This window comes from Carex rostrata, chromosome 9 (genome assembly GCF_964058835.1).
Source record: "Carex rostrata chromosome 9, lpCarRost1.2, whole genome shotgun sequence".
NCBI lineage: Eukaryota > Viridiplantae > Streptophyta > Magnoliopsida > Poales > Cyperaceae > Carex > Carex rostrata.
The window spans coordinates 7,000,948-7,025,495 of record NC_135926.1 but is presented as its reverse complement, the minus strand read 5'-3'; the positions used below and the strand labels follow the sequence as shown (position 1 = coordinate 7,025,495).

The 24,548-nt window shown below is 33.3% G+C and overlaps 2 protein-coding genes across 2 annotated transcripts; one reads left to right on the top strand and one right to left on the bottom strand.

Moving 5' to 3' along the window:
* Window positions 1–2,608: 2,608 nt before the first annotated feature.
* Window positions 2,609–3,733, top strand: LOC144559921 (serine/threonine-protein phosphatase 7 long form homolog). The gene is made up of 4 exons (XM_078309089.1): window positions 2,609–2,802; window positions 2,888–3,065; window positions 3,175–3,492; window positions 3,719–3,733. Exons 1-4 carry the CDS (start codon window positions 2,609–2,611, stop codon window positions 3,731–3,733), a joined length of 705 nt encoding a protein of 234 aa, XP_078165215.1.
* Window positions 3,734–14,984: 11,251 nt separating this feature from the next.
* On the bottom strand, window positions 14,985–16,964 carry LOC144559299 (early nodulin-93-like). The gene is made up of 4 exons (XM_078308314.1): window positions 16,675–16,964; window positions 16,403–16,464; window positions 15,601–15,676; window positions 14,985–15,273 (listed from the first exon to the last, which is right to left on the bottom strand). The coding sequence occupies exons 1-4, from the start codon at window positions 16,796–16,798 to the stop codon at window positions 15,182–15,184; spliced, it is 354 nt and encodes a 117-aa protein (XP_078164440.1). The 5' UTR covers window positions 16,799–16,964; the 3' UTR covers window positions 14,985–15,181.
* Window positions 16,965–24,548: the final 7,584 nt, after the last annotated feature.

Sequence of the window (24,548 nt, the reverse complement as noted above, 5' to 3'; positions counted from 1 at the left end):
TCAGTGGGCGGTAGCATATTTTAATGGGGTTAGCTAACCTTTTCATGCATGAATTCGTATCCTCTGCGTTAACTCAAAAAAGAATCTTTTGAGTTAATACATCTAGACCGTCGATCCTCTTCAAGATTCATGTGGACTAGATCCGCACTAATATTAGAGGTCCTCTGAATTATAGACTGTGGTCAGATTGGCTCCGTTTAAAATCACACGGTCAAGATGTATCAACTCAATAGATGCTCTTTTGAGTTAATGCAGGCGATGAGAACTCTTCATGCATGGCCCACACGGAGCTGCGTTCCATTTGGGTTCCTTGAAGATAGAGCTGAGTTTTCAACGGTCTGATCACAATTAGGATTCCGCGGTCCGAGTTGGTTTTGGACATCAGCGGATCAGATTAGATTAAAATTGAACTATGAAAAGCAACAATTCTTCTTGTGTACAAAATTTTCTGAAAAGAAAATGGGCTCGGTTATAATTTTATATGCTTCTCACCCCAAAAGTGGTAATTAGAATAGTATATTTTTATTTTAGGAGTATAATTATTTTCATGGGAAAGGAAAAGGTTTGATGATTATAGAGAATTCTTGTTGTTATTTTATGGAGAAAAAAAATTCTACAGTTTTTAACAAATTAATTTATGTTGGATTATAAATTCCAAGCAAATGACAAACACGTCATTATCAATTAAAAGTTAGTGTGCAGCACCTGATTTATTATGCAATGAATTTAATTGAGATACTGTTAACTACCACCCAGAAAAATTATTAGCAATATTTTTTCTTAAATCTTAAATGTTTTTTTTAATTATCATAAAGTGTTTAGTGATAAAAAATTATTATATTTCTTATTTCTCTAATTTTAGTTGGATAAATAAATATTAAATAACAAAGTCAGATAAATGAAGTTCAGGTCGCAAGCATTGCCACATGTAACCTATGCTTCTCCTCCCGATTTTTTTAAAAATACCCAAAACAAAAAATAAATAATTTAAAATACCCAGGTTTCGGACAAAATTTTAAAAATGCCCAAACCGCCTCAAAATTCGGCGGTCCGGAATTATAATTCCGAACCACCAATAAATTCGGCGGTCCGGGCCTATAAATACCCCCCAAAGCCTGTTTCTCTCTCCTCACAATTCATTTTCTCAAAATCTCACTCTCTCTCCTCCCCACCCGAATTTCTCCTCTCTTTTCTCCTCTCTTCTTCTCTCTTCTTCCAATTTGCAAGTAAGTCCCTAGATTTTTTTGAAATTTAATTTGTAGTGTAAAAAAGTTGTAGATTAGTCCAATTATGTTAGTAAGGTACCAAAATTAGTATTTTTTTTTTAGTTAGTTGAGTTAGTGCTAATTAGTTATAATTAGGATTAAATAATTACGGTACCAATTTAGTAGTAATTAGTATCAATGTAGGTATCAAAATATTTATAATTAGTGATAATTATGGTACCAAAGTTAGTTTTAATTTTAACTTGAATTATTTAGTCCAAAATTTGATCGTAATTAGTGCTAATTAGTTATAATTAGGGTTAATTAATTACGGTACCAATTTAGTGGTTATTAGTGTCAATGTAGGTACTAAAATATTTGTAATTAGTGATAATTATGGTACCAAAGTTAGTTTTAATTTTATTTTGGATTATTTAGTCCAAGCTATGATCGTAATTAGTGTTAATTAGTGGTAATTAGTGTTAATTAATTAAAGTACCGAATTTAGTGATAATTAGTGTTAATGTAGGTACAAAATTAGTTTTAATTAGTGATAATTGAGGAGGCCAAAGTTAGTTGTAATTTTATTTTGGATTATTTAGTCCAAAATTTGATAGTAATTATTGTTAATCAGTTATAATTAGGATTAATTAATTACGGTACCAATTTAGTGGTAATTAGTGTTAATGTAGGTACAAAATTAGTTATAATTAGTGATAGTTGAGTATATTTGAGTATATTTTATCATATTTGAGTATATTTTTGTCGTAATTAATGTATTTTAGCATATTTTACCGTGATAAGCGTATTTTAGCATATTTTAGTATATTTTGCCCAAAGAACAATTTTTTTTTTCATATTAACGTAATTTAACCAATTGTAGCATGTCTAATTTTTTTTCAAACGTAGGATGGCTAGGGGACGGCCTAGGAGACCACCACCACCCGACCATACTGATGATCCCATTTCCGTAGACAGCACGGAGCATTTTAGTCCATTATTATGGATACCTCATAGTGAGCATCGAGTCTCACTGGCATCCCGAGAGGTACTTGATTACTTTTTCCTTTATTTTTTTGAAAGTTTAAATTTTTGCTAATTGCTCATTTTTTAAAGTTTTTATGTTGTTGTTTTTTTCAACACAGAGTCAGGACCTCCTAGAATGTAAGAATCGGGCATACGGCATGCAGTACTACTCTCTGATGGACCCGTATCTACGAAATTTGGGGTTGTACCATTTGGTCGATATTTTGGAGACGGAGAGCAAGGCTACTAATGCATCCCTCATCCAGGCACTAGTGGAGCGATGGCGCCCCGAGACGCACACGTTCCACTTCCAGTTTGGAGAGATGACAGTGACTCTTCAGGATGTGAGTGTCCTTTGGGGTTTGCCCATCTAAGGCATGCCCGTCGGTGGCATATCAGACTCCACTGATGATAAAACGATTAATGCCACCCTCGCAGAGTTGTTGGGAGCGGAGCCAGCTATACGCGATAATGGCGGGAAGTCGAGGTTTCATGTGAAGAAGACGGCACTGCGAGCTCTATTCGCCAATCGAGGTCTGCATTGGGGATCCACGGAGCAGGACATTGAGAGGTACTCATATAAACCATTATATATATTTATTTTGTACTATATTTCATACTAAAAAATGAGGTGCTCCGTAATTTCGACATTATAGATACACACGGGCTTTCGTGATGGATCTATTTGGTTCTGTCATGTTCGCTGATTCGAGCGGTGGTTCCATCCCGATTATGTATCTGGAGCTGTTGCGAGACCTTGGGACGTCAAGAAGGTACAACTGGGGTGGGGCTGTCCTAGCACATCTTTACTCCAACTTGTGCCGTGCTTGCAAAGTCAGTATGTTATTGCTGTGTTATTTTGATTATTTAACTTGTCATGTAATTATTTTCTTATTTGAATTATTTAACTTTTTCCTGACGGCTATTATTTTTCAAAATACAGCCTAAAAGTAAGCAGATTTATGGACCGACACTTCTACTGCAGCATTGGTCATGGTCACGTATACCAGTGGCTGTTCCCGTGCCGAATGAGCCCGATGATGCATATCGCCCGGCACTTGCCAAGAAATGGTACGGAGATCACCGCTATGTTAACCAGCCTCACGGAAAGACAGTAGGTATCAGGCTAGTCCGAGGTCAGTTGCAGAGTTTGGGTGACACGCAGGTGAGCTGGACTCCGTACAGTGAGTTATACGATGAGGGGAGGCTGCCGCAGATTGTATCGGATGATGAGGAGATGTGGCTCTACAGGGGTCCGTTGGTTTGCTTCTGGATAGTGGAGCACCACTATCCAGACCGGGTGCTCCGTCAGTTTAGACTTCCTCCACTCATCCCCGCAGATCCAGACATTCCGAGATCTATCATCATGGGACTACACGGGTACGTACAAGTCATGAGATCTATCCCGAGATCTATCGTCAGTTTGGTGCATTTTGTACTTAATATTAGTTGTTTCCTTTAAATTGAATCTAAAATAATAATTACAGGGTGACCCACGGTAATCATAACGATAGAGATTGGAGTACGTATTACCTTGACCACTACAACAGAGCAGCGAGCATGAGTGAGAACTTGTGGCAGATGTCGGAGGTTGGTGAGATGCAGTTGCAGGGGCCTCCCCTACTGCGATATCAGGCTTGGTACATGCGGGTCGGCATGGCATCTGTGTATCTTGAGGGAGATTACGGCGATTATCTTCGCGCGAAGATCTTCGAGGATGATGGTTATACCCCTACAGGCCGAAAAGTTGCTCGCGATGTAAGTAATGCAACTCAAACAATTCATTTTTTCCCTAATGTATTTTTTTCGTCTAACTTTAGTTTTATTTTTTTTAGCTACTACTGGCAATTAAAGGTGCCGGGCATTCAATCGTTTGTCTTGGAAGGCGTGGCTATAGGGCTTTTGGGCACACGATGTTGAACTTGGTTGCCCCTTGCATTGAGGGCCATGGCCATGAGGCCAAGCTAGTCACGATGCTCAGAGACGCCGGAGAGGACATCGATTGGCGCAGAGTACAGAGGGATGAGCCCGATGAGCCCGCTGTTCATGCTAGTCAGATGCCACCGGAGCCCACATCTCAGCCAGAGTGGGACTACCATCGTTGGATATTGAGCATGTCCGGTTGGCACGGCTTCTGGGATGAGCATGGACGTGCAGTTCTTGCAGATTTTGTTCCAGAGTATCAGTTGGACACAGCCGCCTCCCCGACACCGCGTCAGCCGTATCCGGAGAGGTCTCATGATTGGGAGGCCTCTGGTAGCGGGACTCAGCCTGACTATGGTTCCCAGCTTGCGGCATCCTTGTTCCATACCCCCCCGCCACCGCCAGCTACCCACACCGCCGATGATCCATGGGGTACAGCACTCATGATGAGCAGATAGGCCGCGCCCATGGAGGAGATCACACCAGCTCGCGTGGCGCAGGAAGGAGAAGTACAGTGGAATGATTGGCATCAGGCTCGGGTTTTCACCAGAGAGAACAGGGGCCAACCAGCTGACCGATATACACCTTCGCAGTATCGTTGAGCACTTAGTTTTTTTTGTTTTATTTTTAATTAGTTTTATTATGTTTTAGAGCTCGTGGGTTTTTTTTTATAGTTTTATTATGTAGTGTTTTATATTTTATTATGTTTTATGTTTGTGTTTTTAGTTAGCTTATTATGTTTTATATTTTAGTTAGCTTATTATGTTTTATATTTTAGTTAGCTTATTATGGTTAGCTTATTATGTTTTATGTTTTATTATGTTTTAGTTTTAGTTTTGGGTTAAACTATGTTTTATGATAGTATTCGTACAATAAAAAAATATTAAACAATTTTGAAAAAAAAACACTAAAAAAATAAGAACACAAAAATACTTCAAAAATAACACTAAAATAAAATAGTACAACAACAAAAATAAGAACAAAAAAACACTAATAAAAATAACCACAAAGTTAAACCCCGGAAGAAAAATTTATCGGTTGGGGCTATTTTTGCGAGCTTATATCTCACGTTTTGTTCAGAGATTCTGAATAAAACTTGGCAGTGCTATTCTAGGATGTTGATACTGTATGTCGGAAAATTTTCATGATTTTTGGAGATGTTTTTCTAAGGAAACCAGAGGTGCAAAATTGGACCCCGGAAGAAACATTCATCGGTTGGGGCTATTTTTGCGAGCTTATATCTCACGTTTTGTTCAGAAATTCTGAATGAAACTTGGCAGTGCTGTTCTAGGATGTCGAGACTGTATGTCGGTAAATTTTCATGATTTTTGGAGATGTTTTACTAAGAAAACAAGAGGTGCAAAGTTGGACCCTGGAATAAACATTCATCGGTTGGGGCTATTTTTGCGAGTTTATATCTCACGTTTTGTTGAGAAATTCTGCATGAAACTTGGCAGTGCTGTTCTAGGATGTCGAGATTATATGTCGGTAAATTTTCATGATTTTTGGAGATTTTTTACCAAGGAAACCAGAAGTGCAAAGTTGGACCCCGGATGAAACATTAATCAGTTGGGGCTATTTTTATGAGCTTATATCTCATGTTCTGTTCAGAGATTCTACATGAAACTTGGCAGTGCTGTTCTAGGATGTCGAGACTACATGTCGGTACATTTTCATGATTTTTCAAGCTGTTTTGCTAAGAAAATCAGAGGTACATTTTATTGCAAAAAATCTGAATATATAAAACAATTTGATTTGCAAAAAAAAAAAAAAAAAAAAATTCGGACCGCCGAATTTATTGGTGGTTCGGAATTAAAATTCCGGACCGCCGAATTTTGAGGCGGTTTGGGCATTTTTAAGATTTTGTCCGAAACCTGGGTATTTTAAATTATTTATTTTTTGTTTTGGGTATTTTTAAAAAAATCGGCTTCTCCTCCTTGTTGTTCCTATTTTATCCACCTAATTTTCACGAAATTAAATGAAGATTTTGTGATAAAAAAAAGTATTTAGTATTAGTTCTTCAATTCGTAATACAATAAACGGAACAATTTTCTATTCAAAACTACTAATTGGATTCGGTGACCTGTTTAATCTTAGAAATATTAATACAGGTGTCATAATTCTGAGTTGCTAACAAGATATGTTTTAGGTGAAGAATATTTTTTTAATACTAATCATTTATAAAAATCTGAAAAATCAACGTGACTCGCATTGATTTATTTTTAATGAAAACAGAGAGCGTTTGTTGAGAAAAGTATCTTTTATTCTATTTGTAAGAGATATTTTGTCCTGGTGTACAAAACTATGTAATGATCTCTGTCCTTTAAAAAGTCTGGTGAGAATTCAGGGCTGAGCCAGCCACCACCTCCTTTGACTCTATATAAGTAGTTTCGAACCTGGGGACTGGTTTAAGATTTGTGCGATCTGAAGATTGAACGTTCAAGATTATTCTGCTATTTCCCTGTCATTTTACAATGATACAATCAGTACAATTTGCGTGTGGTGAGTTCAACTGTAAGGTCTGAAGACTCTGAAAGCGATAAAAATGAATGTGCAACACGCTCTTAAATTTTAACGCCACAAAATATCTGAAGCCAAAGAAGCCGTTAGTTAGTACGGAGTGTGTATTCTCTGAGATATCTCAACTTTCGCGTGACCGACGGGTCCGGCGCCTATTCGGGGGTGATGTAGGGGTCAGTATTATGTATGCTTTGAGATTCGTGCAGAACGTATTTAAACGGTTAAGATTTTCCATAAAGTCACGCAAAGTTTGAGATATCTCAGAGGATACGAATTCCGTGGGCGGGTTGCAAACTGTTCGCAAAAAATCTGGAACTTCTACCGGTATAAGATGCCGCGTGTCGAAGAGGACAAGGTATATTCCGATACTCTGTGAACTGAACTGTGTATTCTTCCGAGTTTCCTCTTCTTTCGTTCTTTGATCTGACTCGTTCTACGGGTAAGATCTAGAATTCGCCTCACCAAGTCACAAATCGATTCGCCCATACTCCCTGCCCCTTAACTATGGTCAATTTGAATACACCTTAATGTATACCAAGAGGCAAGAGATGTTCGGTTCCTCTCTTTATTTTGATGAGGGGGGCTGCGCTTCTATCCGCAGCATCTTTTTTAAGGCCGGCATTTTTGTAAGTTTAGTAATTTAGTAGATATTGACCCGCAGATCATGAACAAATTATTTGCTTATAGTATTAGAATAATTCGTCTAAATTTACCTGAACAAATATTTATAAAAAAATAAATTTGAAAATGAGACAATTTTATATTATACTTTGAATGTAGCAAATTTGTAAATAAATAAATACTTATTTAAAATGTTAAAATTATGTATGATCGAGTACAATACAATTAGACAAAGAAATGCAAAAAAAATCACATAATACCTAGGTTAATTAAAATTTTACCTTATCCATTAGAGCATCTACATCCCTGAAACTCTTGGAGTTTCTAATCTGATGTGGTAGTTTCTAAACTAGTTTTAGGGATGCAGATGGGTTTCTTATTTAGCAACTTTGCTCCAAAGTTTCTTAATAAGAAACCGTTTATAAACTCTGACGTGGCCAAATAATTCGCTGAAATTTTTTTCTCTAGTAATTTATTTGCTTATGTGGAAATTAAGAAATTCTAATTTTAGTTTCAGAGATGTGGGGGTTTAGAAACTTTCAGAGACAAAATTTCTAAAAATTAGTTAACGGTTATTTAGAAACTCCAAGAGTTTCAGGGATGTAGATGCTCTTATAATGTCGTTCGAATTAGCTATACAAAAAAAAACTAATTTTATAACCGTCTCCGTAATATAACCTGTTATCTTTTTTAAAATCATATTCTATCCCAATTTAATCAGTAACAAGTTGGTTTTCATTCGGATCCAATTTGAGACCGAATCGGAAGTGAATAATTGAATTAAAAGAGCACATCTGATCCATCATTTTTCAATGATACAAACCTAAAAAGTTTGTAGTGTCTGTATTGCATTACTAACACCATTTGTATCATGTCATTATAATTTTTTGTTTGGGTGGAGTTACATAAAGGAAATCACCTCTTAGAGTTCTTTAATCACTATTTATAAAAGCGACAATAAGCTAAACACTAGTGCGGTTCTATTGTCCATGTGGAGAGATTAACATATGGACCGGGTTTACCACAGTGGTGTGCAACGTATCATGTGAGTATACGAGGATTTAATTGTTTTGGCAAATCGATAAAACATTATTTTGTACTCAGAGAGCATTTATTATCGTGAGAAATATCCAGACGTTTTTATTTATGGTTATTGTTTGGGATATTATAGTTTCTCTGAATTTCTATCTTTCAAATACTTTTCAAAAATCTTTAACTAATTTTCTGAAAAAACAGAATGCTAAATGTGTATTCCGTAATATGTAGTTAAGTATATATTGGGCGATCGATAATTAGGTGAAAATTGTTCGAACAAGATGCACAAATCGAAACTTTCGCTCTTTGAAAATAAGAGGCCGATTCAAAGGTGTTTCAGCAAATCGCTAAAATCACAAATTTGAACCATCTGATCTTTTTTTTGATAAAATGTGTTCTTGGAAGACTGGACAAGTCGCTAAACCTTTTTAGCTCTTATGGAATTGGATTATTTTAAACCCGTAATAAGCCTGAATTAGCACGACCAGTCCGATAAATCTTATACGTTCAACTCATGTTTGTCATGATCTGACCATCTTACAGTTTACTAAAAATATGATACTGGCCTTTGTGTCCTTGTGAGCAGTTACCAACAATATTATGGCCATACTTGGGAGCTTGACTCCCAATTTTTCTCTCAAAAAAACAATATTATGGCCATATTCTGACCAATCATAAATAATCCCGATAGAGACAAAATTAGAAAATTTAAATAAAAGAGCTAAAATTTATAATATATAGTAGATGACTATCATTCAAAATAACAAATTAAAACTTTTACCATTATACTACGTACAGACACACATATTATAATTTACAAGGAGGGCAGAACAATATAATAACTTAAAAAAACTAAAATTCAATTAAATATTAATAATATACATGATTAAAAAATTTGAAAGTTCTGAGCACCCTCAACTTTACATAGATTCACCCTAAATATTGGTTAAAGCAAAAGTGAATCCAAGTGGATAGTTTTAAATTTATTTTACCAAATAAACCGTGGCGTTTTCTTTGTGAAACTCCACCGTAGCATTACAGAGTTAGGTTTTAAATTGACGACGAATGACAACGTAGTACAAAAGTGTGAATAGGCCCCACCAGCGGTGTTTTATGACTTAATGAATAATTAGAGGATAAATGTAGTGGAGAACTTGAGATAAGGACCGACCTTTCACAAATCCTTATCCAGTTGGTTGCTTTCCTTCCCCAATTTAATATTGACATTAAATTTTTTGTATTTTTTATCGCCTATCTATCCAGTTGATGCTCCAACATGCAACCTATCAATAACAGCTCTCAGGGGTCAAAAAGCAGGATGATTCCAATGTATGCCATCATATATACTTTGCATTTGGACATATAAACACTACTGGTATTTTTTTTTAGATGAAGCATGAAAGCGAACATTAATTACTAGTTATTGTTTCGATTAATTGACTTGGCAACTATTTTATGCATTTTAGTTAACATTCATTGAAACTTGCCGTGTTTTTAGATTAATGGAACTTTAACTTATAATTCAGCTTTTCAATTGAATATTTTTAATTAATTGGTTCTGTTTCTTATGTTATACTCAAATAGATAGTGGACTTTTATTTTCTATATTTTAATTTTAAAATGGTTTGATTTCATTGGCTGACTTCATAAATAATATCATTTTTATATTTAAAAAGGGTTTGAATTCATTGGCTGACTTGATAAATAATAAAAGAATAATGATATAACAAATAAAATCAAATATGCTTAGTGACTGAGTCCTTCTAGTTAATTAAAAAGGACAAAGTCTCTAATTGTAAAATCATAAACGAATATATATATTAAATTTTTTTGGTAATTTATTGGCGACCAAATTATTTTGCACACCTTACGTGATATCATGACTCATGAAAAATCAGTGGACTACAGGTTTTGTGCCCCTAGTTTTGGAGACGCGTGTAATTGGGTTAACATTGATGAGTCTGTTTCATGTCTCCAAATGAGACCCACATGTTACGAGATTTTTATTGCAAAATAAATAGGGCGACAGTGGCGGGCCAGCTTTTATTAGTTACTGCAAACTCCAGAGATCCAGCTATATTAAATTATTTCGTGTTTCGACCGATTTATTGTTGATGGCACCGACAAACAAGTAGTTTATATGTATATATTAAAAAAAAAAAATCATGGGTGCAATTCGGTACTAATCAATTAGTGGTTTAAGTAAATATGGATTCAACAAGGAATCTTTACATGGATCGGTCAAAATACAATGTGCAATTCAATAATACTCAAATGTAAATGTTTAAGTAATATCCATTCAAGTAGGAATCTTTTCAGGGATCGGTCAGTTTAAATTTGACCGAATCATTCTAATTGAAATAATTTTGTCGTTCGATATGTTTGATTTGTTTCAAATAATTAGAAGTTACTAATTCATAGTTTTTTCCGCTATAGTATACCATGCATGTGGGCATGTCGTCATGACCACTTGAGAAACTCCTTGACGCCTTAAAATTATTTTATGTTATATATTAGCAAAAAAATATCACAAATTCATAACTGGTAAAATATCAACCAAGTATTATTGAGTCCGACTAGTATGACAAATGAGTCTAGAAGTGATTAATAAGCGAGCATGAGGGTATGCTCATGCTCGGCTCATTAAATAAATGAGCGAGTTTAAGCAAGCTACTAAATGAGCAAGTTGAAAATGAGCGAGTTATGAGCGGCTCACGAGTTATGAGTACTAAAATTTAACAAATTGTCATAATTTATTTAAATAGAATAGAATAAAAATCCAACAAAAATTAACAAAAATAGAATCAACATATTTCATTCTCCACAGTAGCATCAACAATCAACATATTACAAAAAATAGAACAAATTATGTAAAATTTAGTGCTGCAGAAATGTATTTGGGATTGAATGTGGCAGGGATTATATGTGACAAATTCTTAATGGGTGAGTTATGAGCGAGTTAGGGCAAGCTCATGCTAGCTCATTAAGTAAATGAGCAAGTTTAAGCGAGTTTTTAATAAGCGAGTTATGAGCAATTTACTCACCCCTACATATGACACCAACTACAAAATTGATTTGATAGATTTCAAATAACTAATTCAAATCGTTCAAATTGATTTACTTTATGAGTGATATGTTTATATGCAAATTTTTTTATATATTTTTTTAGTTATTTTAATATCAAATCAAGTGGTAAAAAATGTTGAAAATGAATGAAATAAAATTAACTAAAAAACTCATACATTTGACCACTTGACTTGATACTAAATAAATTTGAAAAATTATAAATTTTGCATGTAAACGCACAACTAATTAAATATATCGGTTTGGATTTACCGTTTGAAGTCGATTCGATAGGTTTTGAAGTTAATATTATATAAGTTGAAATGACACTGATATCATACTAGCCAGACTAAGTATTATTATATTAACTAGTAAATCAACATGTACTAAAATTTGCCAACCAATTTATCAAACACTCAGTTTAAAGGAGGTTGTGTGAAAATAGTAGTTGCATCATTAAAAAAAAATCATGATAATAATTGTACAACAACTAAGAATTTAAATAATAATTATTAGAGAGGATTTAATTCTGAGTTAGCCGAAAACAAATTGCCATAAATAACAATTACTAACCTTTAAGTTTCTTCACAATATTCTAAGCAAAAGATAAAAAAAAATGGACCAAGAAGGTAGAAGAAAGAAACTAGATATCGGTAACTCACCTAGGACAAGTTAGACTATCATAGAATTATAGAAATGACTAATGAGATATGATAAGTACAAAATTCACAAATTAATTTCCGGGAAAACATACAAATAGATATGTACTAAAATGATCATGTAAATGTACTGAAGTAAATATTTGATTGTACCGAATAATTATAAAAATTCATATTTCTTTTCTTCTAAAATGTTTTATATAAATATAATTATTTGTATTAGTATAATTAAATATAGTGAAATAATCAAATAACGTATTGATACTAATTAATCGTTATTGATGCTTCATTTGCTTGAAATAAAATACAAAATATTTATTTTTTATAAGATTGTCATAGTAAAAATTATTGTTGATTGCTAAATAATTTGGATTCATTTTAATATGACAATAAAATACTATAAATTAAACTGCCTTTAAAAATAAGTTAATTTAGTAGTAACTAATTTAAAACTGAAAATGAACAGAAGAGAACATCTAGCGCCTTTAGTTGTTAAAAAGAATATTTAGCTCTGCCTTGATATTTTTTTTATATTAATTTATGTTAGAAAGAACAAAAAAGAGTAAAAAAAAATCTAATTTCATTCATACAGGTTCAAACGGATCATAAAATAATTTATTATTATTTCAAAATCTCTTTTTTTTTTCTTCGTAAAATCTCATTCATCCCCTGATATTTTGCTATCCGAACATGGCCTTTTCGTAAAGTTATTTATAACTTGCCAAGTCACCCGATTTATCAAATCTCCGTATTGATGCTGGATGGATGAGGAAGAAACACATGGGCCCCGCAAATACCGAATAGAACACATCAAATCGGTAACTTTATTTCAAAAGTTTGACATGCATCTTTCAAATTGGAAATACGAAAGAGGAAACGCTCGGACCACATCACTTGAAAAACAGGAAAGAACCCTCGAGAACAACCCAACCTTTTCTTGAAGTATGGGAATGTTTGAACTTGAATGGTTCTTTTACCACTTTCTGATGCCTTTGAAGTTTGATCCAATCCAATTCCTTCTAAAATGACTTCGATTGGATCATAACTTTAAGAGGATTTTGGTACCATTCCTCAAATAGTGAAACGAATAGTTCAAATTCGATTTGGCGAGATGAGAAGTTGGTAATTCAAAAATAATTTAGATATGATTTGAGAATGATTTAATATTGAAAGGAAACAAAAAAAAATTTCACGTTTTTTTGTATTTTATTCACAAATAAAATGTATTATATTTTTTTTCATTTCATTCAGTGTTTCGGTTTGAAAACATAAAAAAAACAAATAAAATATTAATAATTCACAAATTAAATGTGAATTGTGTTACTATACCCCCAAGTCCCAACGAATCTATTAGAGTTAACCGAATTTCAAACCAAAGTCACCGAGAGATGTATAATTGAAAATAAGTTTATCTTTTTAATTTATTTTACCTCAAAATAACGACTATTTATATTGGAGAGATTAATAGAAAAGATTGAATTTCATATAGAGAGATAAGTTATTATGCTTTGGAAAGTAAAAATGATGTTTTATTTTCCATTCATATTTTTATTTTCAAAATTCAAACAGTCGATTTGAATTTCTCAACATGATTTTCATATTGATATGTGTTTGGAGATTACATTTTACATTTTTTTTGAAAAATTTTAACTATTTTTTTAGAATTTTTAAAAATAACATGTTTTCATTAAATAAAAAATTCAGAAAAACACTAATTTTCAAAAATTCTTAAAAAATAGTTAATTTTTTTTTTTCAAAAAATGTAATATTTGGTCTCCAAGAGCATTATAATATGAAAATCATGTTGTGAAGTTCGGATTAATTGTTTGAACTTTGAAAAAAAAATATAATTATGTTAAATTTTAAAAAGAGAGAGTCATATCTCATATTGTCTTTCTTTTGCCTTGGGGTTGTACAGTGTACACCAAGGATTTCAAAGTGCATGCGTCTTTTACTGTAGTTATTGATTTCTCAAGAAGGAAAGTGTTGGCACTTGGCACCCGAGATAAGTAGCGTGAGTTGTAACGAAAATTTTGGATGAAGTTATCTGGCCGGAGAAGAGAAGTAAAATTGTAAAAGGAAATATGTTGGTCTGTAAAAGAACGGAACTTATTTTTTACTCAAGAGTGCGTAGAATCTAATTATGACTAACATAATAACTTCTAGTAATTGCTAACAGATTGAGTTTATTTCCTACTTCATAAGCCAAATTGAGCACATCTGGTATATGCAAATTTTGTTGATAACGGATATATCTACAAATTGTTATGATTCATATAGAGGAAGAGTGAGGCAATGGTGATATGTATATTATGTATCGACTTGTACTATGGATTCATACCATTATTTTAAAATTTTAAACAACCGATGTAAACTGTTGAACACGATTTCCGTATGAAAATGTACTTATAGATAAAATTTATAATTTTTAAAATTTTTTAACTTTCTTTTAGATAGATAAAAGATCACTTGATCTAAAAATTTTGAACTATCTAAAAGTAGTGATATTTTAACTATCTTAAAAAATAATAAAAAATAATAATTTATTTTTATATAAAGATCATATTTAACCGTTTGAATCAAAGGTTAAATTTTGAAAACAAATATGTAGATCCATAGCACAGACTGTACCGCGCAATATGCATATTACTGTAGTCTATGAAACCACTTGTTTTTCCTTTTCCATTTTTTTTTCCATTAGATTATCACATTAGGCTGAATACTGCGTAACGTATATAAAATTGGGCTGGGCCTAATAGCACGTTCAAATATGAATGTGAACTCCAAACTGTGTCACCATGTGTAGTCCAAGCCCTTAAGGGTTCAGTTGTTGATTTGAATGACACAAATAAATGAGCCATTCAGCCTTTCAGATTACTATTTTATACCGAGGTGAAACAAACCTTTTTCTATTTTAAACACTCACAAAAAATATTTTATTTTGGAATCAAGATCCTCCACCCAGATTTCCAAATTCACTTGATTAAAGGCCGATTCTCTTAATCTCTTCCGATTTTACAAGTAAATGAGACTTCAATAAATTACAGAAGAAAAACCCAATTTGGAAAAAGAAAAATTAAACGAAATAAACACAATATTCATCTCATATCTCCCCAGTGAAAATTGCATTCAAAGATTTCTGACTTGCTTTCCAATAGAATTTTCCCTCGCGTTTTCTAGTATGTATTTATCTGCAGCAATGAAGAAGCCAGCTACACTAGCTGTCAACAACAAAAGAATATGTCATTATCAACAGTGAAATAAATTTCAAAATTTATGCCAGTGTAATTGGGATTTATGTCGTAATTTTGATGTTGTTATCTCAACCAGTGTTATATCCTGAAGATGCCTGGACTAATAGTGTACTTAAAACAAATTTTGAATTTTTCTTAGTAAAGATTGGAAGTCAAGTCATCCAACTATTTAACCTCCCACATACAAGAAAAACATTATTTTTTGCTACTGGACCAAATGCTGGTTTTCAAAATTTTGAAAATTGAAAAACAGAAAAGATTGTAATTCTCCTTGCGGTGATGATTTTTATGTACCTGCAGATATGATCAGAGCTTGTGCAGTGTGATTGAGATTAGCCTTCGCCCATGGAACAGCACGGCAAGCAATCACCTATGATAAAAAACGAATGCACACTAGCTTTGAGTTCAAGATATAAAAGATTAATTTGAAAATATTTTGTATGACTGTATCCGACATTTGATAGAGGAATGAAATTATCGTCAATCTGTTCGCTCAATAGATCTTTTTATGTATTTGATAGAAGAAATTAATGTCGGTAGATCTTTTCATTTCTTAAATGTCCACTCTTAGATGTGTTCGGTTTCTAGTATTTTTAAGAGATGCAGTGCATGTAAATAGTACTTCATTAGTTGTTTCTAACATAAATAATGAAAAAAAAATGCTCAGGTGATTGTGTGTTTATAACGTTAAATTAGTTATTTCTATATAAATAGTTTTTGTTATAAACAGTTAGCCACTTCCTTTTAACAATTCGTTGTCCCTTTTCACACTTATATATTACAATTTTCAAGACTTATGATGATACACAAAGTGCCTTGCAAATTATAACTATATGTGTTAAAAAATCTACCTAAATATTATTTCTTGTAAATATTTACAGGAACAATTTTTGTTAAAAATAACTCATTCGATATTTTTAAAAAGTACATAGTCATATGATTATATTTTTCATGATCATATGCTAAAAGCGACTAACTTTGTGTTAATGCTAATTATATAACTGTTTAAGTATATAACATATAGATTAAAGAATGGAATATGTCCAGAGGTAAACGTAAGATGAACGTTTTAGTCTTTTAGAGATGAAAATATTACAGTTGGAACAGCTGCAGCAACGCCAGAGACCAAAGCAGCCTTAAATCCAGATTGAACCGCCTCTGCATCGTAGAATCATAAATTTTGTCAATAAAAGAGAATTGTGCATCTGAAATGGGTATTTTTGACCCGTTTCAGCAATATATTTAGTTCGACACAGCTGTTTCCTACATAGTTCTTGAATTTCTAAAAAAATGGAAAAGTGGCTATAAGAATTCAACGGAGGTTGATATCTCAAAATTTTCATTAATTTGGAAGAAAAGGAAATTTACCATGGATAGAATTGTCGGAATCCAGGATGCTCTTTTCAATCGGTGAAGCAGCCAACATTGTTGTGTTTGTGTAGCTCTGCCTTTTATTCACCCATGCATCTCTCAGCTCAGTTGGTATCCCCATCTCTCTCTTTCAAATGTTATCTCCGTGTGGATTTTGCAACAAGAGAAGAGGCTCCATGTGGTATTATAGTGAGCGACAGCCGCCAGCCGAACCGAACCTGTTTTCTAGCCCAAGCGCCCACGGGAACAAAGTCAATAGGTATCTCGGTCTTGCTTGGGAGACGAAAGGCAAACGAAACACTTACGATCAGTGTGAACTTGACCGTTGACCGTTTCATGCGCTAAGATTCCCTTTCGGCCCGTTTCAATGTTTCCTCTTCGGCCCTTCACTTCTATTTCTTTAATTTTTTCTTTTTTTAAAAAGAGAGTTGACTGTTAATTTTTTTTTTTTTTTTTCTTCAGTCATGCCCGTGGGCTTTCAATGTTTCAGACCTATCCATCCCTTAAAACACCTCGTTCGGCAACAAAAAATTAAGAGCTTAAGGAGCGTTAAGGAACCAATATTCGGTTGTCTTAATCTGTGAATTTTGCTAAGGAATCTAAAGGAAGGGGTATGGATGCCTTAAAGTCCGGGCAGAGAATTAAGATCCGGGCAAAAGGAAGCTAAAGGAGGTTCTTAATCCGCGCTAAAGAACTGGTGTTCGGTAGAATTAAGCGGCTAAGGAAGCTAAAGGAAGTGGATTAAGCCTCCTTGAGGCTTAATTCTTTGTTGCTGAACGGCCCCAAACAGATCGTCTCTCTCTGTTTTTTTTTTTGAAAAAGTGGTGACCCACCGATTTCATTAGAAATCATAAAATTGTTTTGCTTCTAACTCCAAACAACTGGAGATAGAAACGCTTACAGTATATACCAACAAAAAAACATATAGGCAGTACACAGTAACATGCCCAGTCAAACATCCAAAACTTATAGGAAATGAAACAACAAAAACAACAAAAGCATGCTAAAATAAGAACCTAATAACAACAGGCCAAAAGAAACATCAAACGAATCATTTAGAAACTCTAACCCAAGCATATGGGTAAAATATTCCTGTGCCAGCAGAGGGTGCTCTACCTCTAGCGCTGGATCCCCCTCTTGAACTGTTTTTTGTGGTCCTAATACAATCAAATTATGAGAAGGCAAGTCATTAGTGTCTAAAGACATAATTAAAGACAAATTAAGCAATGAACCATTATTTAAAGTCTTACACCAAAATATAGCTAAAGTAATAATTTTGGAGCCAATGGCCTTTAAAGTAGGTATGTGAGATTGTTGAAAACATAGCTTATTTATTTCAAGCCATAAACATCAAAGCATAGCTCCTCGAACAAGCTCTATTAAAGGTTTATCTTTAAGGAGAATAAAAGTATTAATAAACCATAAATCATCTATAGTTGAGCCCTCAAACATAAAGTTATTATATTGAGCAATCCAATTCCAAATTTGAATAGAGTAGGGGCAATGCACAAATAGATGATCAGTGGATTCAAAAGAATTACAAAAATGACATGATGTATTACTTATCCAACCTCTATGAGAAATATTTTCTTTAGTTAGCAATTTATTTCTTTTGAGAAGATAGAGAATTTTTTTTATTTTTAGAGGAATTTTTGATGACCAAATAGATGTGAATTCAAAATTAGGAATACCTCCATATTCAAGCCACATATAATAAGAATGAAATATGAACTTACCTATATAGGACCATCTCCATAATAAAGTGTCATTTAAAAGGGGATTAAGCCTACAATTATTTAAATGAGAAAACAGATTATGCCATTCATGAAAAGTGACCCCATGTCGTGTGAAAGATATATCTAAAAAATCATGTTCTAAAGCCTCACTAACCAATAAATCAGGATCTTGAGCTACAAGAAAGAGATTTGGATATAAACACGCTAAAGTATTTTCTGAACACCATCTATCCTTCCAAAATAAAATGGTAAGACCATTACCCAAAGATCTAACTAGCCTAGTATTAACTACATGGGCACCTTTTAAGATGTCTCTCCAAAAAGGAGAGTATGTGGAAGAAAAGCCTGTGAGTCCATACTTAGTCAAAACTATTGATTTTCATTTACAACTAATATTAAGATCTTAAAACCTAACTCACCATTTTGCAAGCAAAGACTGATTAAGTCTTTTTAGATCAATTAACCCCAAACCTCCCTGTGATTTATTTTTACAAACAATTAACCATGAAACTAAATAATATTTCTTTCTTACTGAATTGCCTCCAAACCATAGAAATCTTCATATTAATTTATCAATTCTCAACCTAATTTTTTCTGGCATAAGAAAGACGAACAATCAATAAATAGGTATGGCAGACAAAACATAATTTAAAAGTATAACTCGCCCCCCATAGGATAGATGCTCTCCTTTCCAACCTTGGATACGAGATTCAATTTTATTAATTATAGATTGTTAATCTATCATACTAGGTTTTTTAAAATGTAAAGGCAATCCAAGATAAGTAATAGGCAACGAAGCAATTTTACAACCAAATAAATCTGCCAAATGTAATCCTTCTTGGTCAGTTAAATTAAATGGTACCATTTCTGATTTGGCGTAATTAATTTTCATACCAGAAAGATTCTCAAAAGCAATCAAATGTAGTTTAAAGGCAGCCACCATTCTAGAGTCAGCTTGAAGAAATAATAAAGTATCGTCTGCAAATTGTAAGTTCAAAACTGGACGAACATTTAGAAAATTACCAATACTAAAAATAAACCCTGCTGATTGGATTTTTTGTAAAGATTTATTTAAAACATCGGCCACCAAATTAAAGAGCAAGGGAGACAGAGGATCACCTGTCGTAAGTCTCGTTTGCATTTAAAATAAGGACCTAGTGTGCTATTAAAATTAATACAAGTTTGTCCACTATATAATATAGATTTTATCCATGCAATGAATAAATTTCCAAAACCCCTAGCTTGAAGGACTTCAAATAAGAAATCACAATTCACTCTATCAAAAGCCTTTTCATAATCAATCTTAAATAGAATGCCATTTAGTTTCTTTTGATGGATATGATGCAAAACCTCATGTGCACAAGCTATATGATCAGTTACCTTTGATAAAGGCAATTTGAGAATCATCAATAAGGGAAGGTAGGACCCTACCTAGTATATTAGTAAGTACCTTGGTAATCAATTTAGAACTGCAATTAATTAGGCTAATAGGTATGTAATTAGTGACTAATTTTGGATCATCTTTTTTGGGAATAAGGCAAATAGATGCAAGGTTCAGTTTAGAGAGTTCAAGATTATTGGAATAACAAAATTGAAATAAATGGAATAAATCCATCTTGATAGTATCCCAAAAAGTTTGATAAAAAAAAATGAAAGACCATCTAGACTAGGTGCTTTATTAGGATTTCATGAAAATAAAGTATGTTTGATCTCCTCAAGAGTGAAAAGAGCCTCTAAACTAATGAATTGAGAAACAGTCAACTTTTCGGAACTAGACCACAAGTCTGGATTTAGAGTAACATCCCTTACAATTGTTGTTCCCAACAAATCCTTATAAAAAGAGGTGATATGGGCTTGTAAAACAACATGATCAAAGCATATTTGCCCATCAATTTCTAATGAAAAAATTAAGTTTCTCATCTTTTTGAAAGAGGCGGTGACATGAAAAAAAAATCTAGTGTTAGAATCCCCCTCCAAAAACCACTAAATTCGAGATCTTTGTTGCCGATAAGTTTCATCTTCTTTATAAATCAGATAAAGAGAAGCTTGACAATTCTTCCATTCCTTTAACTCAGAAGGAGAAATAGAATGAGATTCTTCAAGGATCTCAAATTCAGAAATTTTGAATAAAAGAGATTGTTTCTTCCTTTTTTGTTCCCCCCATAATATTCGCATGCCATCCCCTTGATTTTTTCCTTAAAAATTGCAATTTTAATTGCCATGATCTGCCAATCTCATCAATTTTAATTGTAATTTTAATTCACGACCGTGACCCTTTTTAACACTTTAGGTTAGAAGCCTTATCAAATCATACATAAATTTGAACAAATACCAAATAGATAGAATTAGCAAGGGATTGTAGACCGAATATCCCTAGATCTCCTTTACTTGAAAGCAAACCAACCGGCTTTTTTTATTAATAGAAATAAAATAAATTAAATATTTAAAAAGAACACTACTTTTGAGTTTTTGCGAAAACTAAGTAGATCGGGCTCTGTAAACCCGTCCCGGTTAATCGGATTAGCCGTTAACCATCACGGAAAAAAAAATATATTCCCGGACGGGTTTAAGCATCCCGTCCCGGGCCTGAAAAAAAAAATATTCCCAGGCCGGGTTTAAGCAGCCCGTCCCACTCTAAAAAAAAAAAAAATCTGCATCAATTGCAAATAACACCCAGCATTTCTATTAACTGAAATTAGCTGCCCACCAACTTTTATTTTGTTTCTGAATGCACTAACTGCCTACCAACTTTTACACGAGTAAGATCAACTTCATTGGACCAACCTTATTTTTATTAAATCAACCAAATTATCTCAAAGTTCTTACATTCAGATCCAAATGAATCCCACAGAAAAAATGAGATTGTTACAGCAAGGGCAAAGCCATAAATATAAAGGACAGAGAGAGAGAGAGACCCGGGGTAGTAAGGAGAAGGGACAAGAAAAGCATTTCCTTGATCAGCTATACAGAAGCTTAGTATTTCCATGGCAGGAGTTGCACCAAAATTGGAACTCGTAGCCATTCCAGTTGGAACCTTGAAACTGAGGATACACGACTGTGGCTTCCGTGAAATCATTTTTCAGTCAGTATTTGAGAACCTAACAATCTCAAGCTGTTTAGAGCTAACCTCTATTAATTGGAGTAATTGGGCCTTAAATTCTATTAAGGAAGTTACATTTGAATGCTGTCCAAAATTGGAATTCGTTGCCCTTCCAATTAAAACCTTGAAACTGAAGATACACTACTGTTTCAGATTATATTTGGGCAAAGGAAACGTCTAATTGTCCACAGCCTTTTGTCCACCATTTGTCCACAGCTTTGACTTGCGCGAATACTGTAAAATTACTTCTACATGCTGTATAATTATACAATATATCACATAAAATATATCAGTTAACTACAAAACATTCAGCAACTATTTTAAGTGATCACATAATAGTTAGAAAAAGATTGCAACTTGCACAACATGACAAAATAAATGTACTTTCAAACTGTACTTTCGGAAATTGCAGTTATAGGAAGTTATTGGCAGTTAGAGTTAGTTATTAGCGGTTATTGGTACTGAGTTGAATCTTGTATACTGTAAAATTGAATCTTGTATACAGTAAAATTTTCAATTTAATCTTGTATACTGTAAAATTGAATCTTGTATACTGTAAAATTGAATCTTCTACATAGTAAAATTTACAAATGAATCTTGTATATTGTAAATGTACAATTGAATCGTCTATACTGTAAAATTTTCACATAATACTGTAAATTTTCAATTGAATCTTGTATATTGTAAAATTTCTAAAACTAAACCATAAAATATTACCATCTATACTGTAAGATAAAATGTAAAAAATGCTACATTTCAGTTTAAACTACAATCTGCAAACAATCATGTATACTGTAAAATTGCAAAATATAAACCATAAAATAATACCATGTAGACTATAAAATTGCTAAATCTATATATACATCCATCATCACACACAAAATATATTCACCACAAAATAACATCCGTTCACCACAAACAACATCTGTTCAACACAAGATAAAAATATTCACTGCAACATTCAGAATAGCATAACAACAACAAAAAAACTATGGACTAATAACTTTTACATTAAAAACCTCCTGTGTTCATTATTCAGATGAGTAAGAAGCCTCTCTATCATCTCTTTCCTCCAGATTTTCACAAGATGAATACTGTAAAATTACAAGATGAATACTGTAAAATTACAAGATAAATACTGTAAAATTAACAAATCATCTCTTTCTTCCAGATTTCCACAAGATGAATACTGTAAAATTAACAAGGCAATACTGTAAAATTAACAGATTAATACTCCATCACCTCTCTATCATCTATTTCCTCCAGATTTTCACAAGATGAATACTGTAAAATAACAAGATGAATACTGTAAAATAACAAGATGAATACTATAAAATTAACGGGGCAATACAGTAAAATTAACAGATCAATACTCCATATCGCCTCTCTATCATCTTTTTCATCCAGATTTCATTTGAAATGCTAGATCTGTTACTGCATACAACGAAAACAACAAATTCAACAGAAAACTTACTAGATTTGAATTTTACCGTGCTCTTCAACAAAAACAACTTCTATTCGATCGCGCTCCACGATTGAAGGTTCCATTGCGATCATGTATAAAAAATGAGATCGAGTCAGTAATCTCAATTAAAATCGACATTGCAAAGAAAAAATGAATCAAAAATATACAATATTTCTTACCAAAGCTTGAAACAATGCATTCACTGTTCGGAGTAGCGAGCCGAAATCGAACCAGTACTTGATTGAAGCAAATGAAGGACAGAGACAAATGAAGAGCGAAGGGCTTGATTGAAGGACGGAGACAAATGAAGGACAGAGACAAATCGAACCAATACTGTAAAATTACAAGATGAATACTGTAAAATTACAAGATAAATACTGTAAAATTAACAAATCATCTCTTTCTTCCAGATTTTCACAAGATGAATACTGTAAAATGACAAGACGAATACTGTAAAATTAACAAGGCAATACTGTAAAATTAACAGATTAATACTCCATCACCTCTCTATCATCTATTTTCTTCAGATTTTCACAAGATGAATACTGTAAAATTAACGGGGCAATACAGTAAAATTAACAGATCAATACTCCATATCGCCTCTCTATCATCTCTTTCATCCAGATTTCATTTGAAATGCTAGATCTGTTACTGCATACAACGAAAACAACAAATGCAACAGAAAACTTACTAGATTTGAATTTTACCGTGCTCTTCAACAAAAACAACTTCTATTCGATCGCGCTCCACGATTGAAGCAAATCGAACCAGGTTAATCGAAGCCCTTGTGACCCTGATCGGAGATACTTGATTGAAGCAAATCGAACCAGCTCACTATTAGTGAATATCTCCTCGGTTCCTGCGACTGAGACACACGAACGAAACAAAAATGAGATTCGCGATCGAGAATTTCATTTGGATTTGAATAGGCGATTCGCGAACGAAGAGAGAAAGAAGAGAGAGAGAAAGAAGAGAGATCAGAAAGAAGAGAGAAATAGAGAAAGAGAAAGAGAGAAAGAGAGATCAGAAAGAGAGATCGGAGAGAAAGAGAGAGAAAAGAGAGATCGGAGAGAAAGAGAGAGAAAAGAGAGATCGGAAAGAAGAGAGAAAAGAGATATCGGGTGTTTAAATAGCAAGACGAAGTGGAGGTGGAGACCGACAGTTGAACGAGAGTTAGATAAGGTGCTGTGGACAGATGGTGGACAAAAGCCAGTGGACAAGAACCTTTTCTCTTGGGCAAAAGATATGTCTATCAGGTACAGGATCACCATTGATAATCATTTTATAACTTTTCATAACTATACAATTTTTAAACACTATTTTACTCATTAATCTACTTTCTTTAATTACAATAATCTATTTTACTCATGCAACAGAGCGATACAATGATTAAAAAGTTGAATTTGTTTGGGAATAATGAGATCCATCTGTCAGATTCAAAAATTCTGCTTCCAGAAAATCAGTTTGAACTATTCTTCACAAAAGAAGCAGTTGGGCTGAGCTGTCAACATATAAAGCTAAATCTGGCTTTGTTGGTGAGATTGGAGATTTGGTGGTGCAAAAAGGTCAT

Excerpts from the sequence above, each read along its gene's own strand:
- LOC144559921 (XM_078309089.1), top strand. The coding sequence starts at position 2,609 with ATGCCCGTCGGTGGCATATCAGACTCCACTGATGATAAAACGATTAAT. Across the intron at positions 2,803-2,887 it reads ACGGAGCAGGACATTGAGAG|ATACACACGGGCTTTCGTGA; the intron begins GTACTCATATAA and ends TCGACATTATAG. Across the intron at positions 3,066-3,174 it reads ACTTGTGCCGTGCTTGCAAA|CCTAAAAGTAAGCAGATTTA; the intron begins GTCAGTATGTTA and ends TTCAAAATACAG.
- LOC144559299 (XM_078308314.1), bottom strand. The coding sequence starts at position 16,798 with ATGGGGATACCAACTGAGCTGAGAGATGCATGGGTGAATAAAAGGCAG. Across the intron at positions 16,465-16,674 it reads TTCCGACAATTCTATCCATG|AGGCGGTTCAATCTGGATTT; the intron begins GTAAATTTCCTT and ends TCTACGATGCAG. Across the intron at positions 15,274-15,600 it reads AGCTCTGATCATATCTGCAG|CTAGTGTAGCTGGCTTCTTC; the intron begins GTACATAAAAAT and ends TGTTGTTGACAG.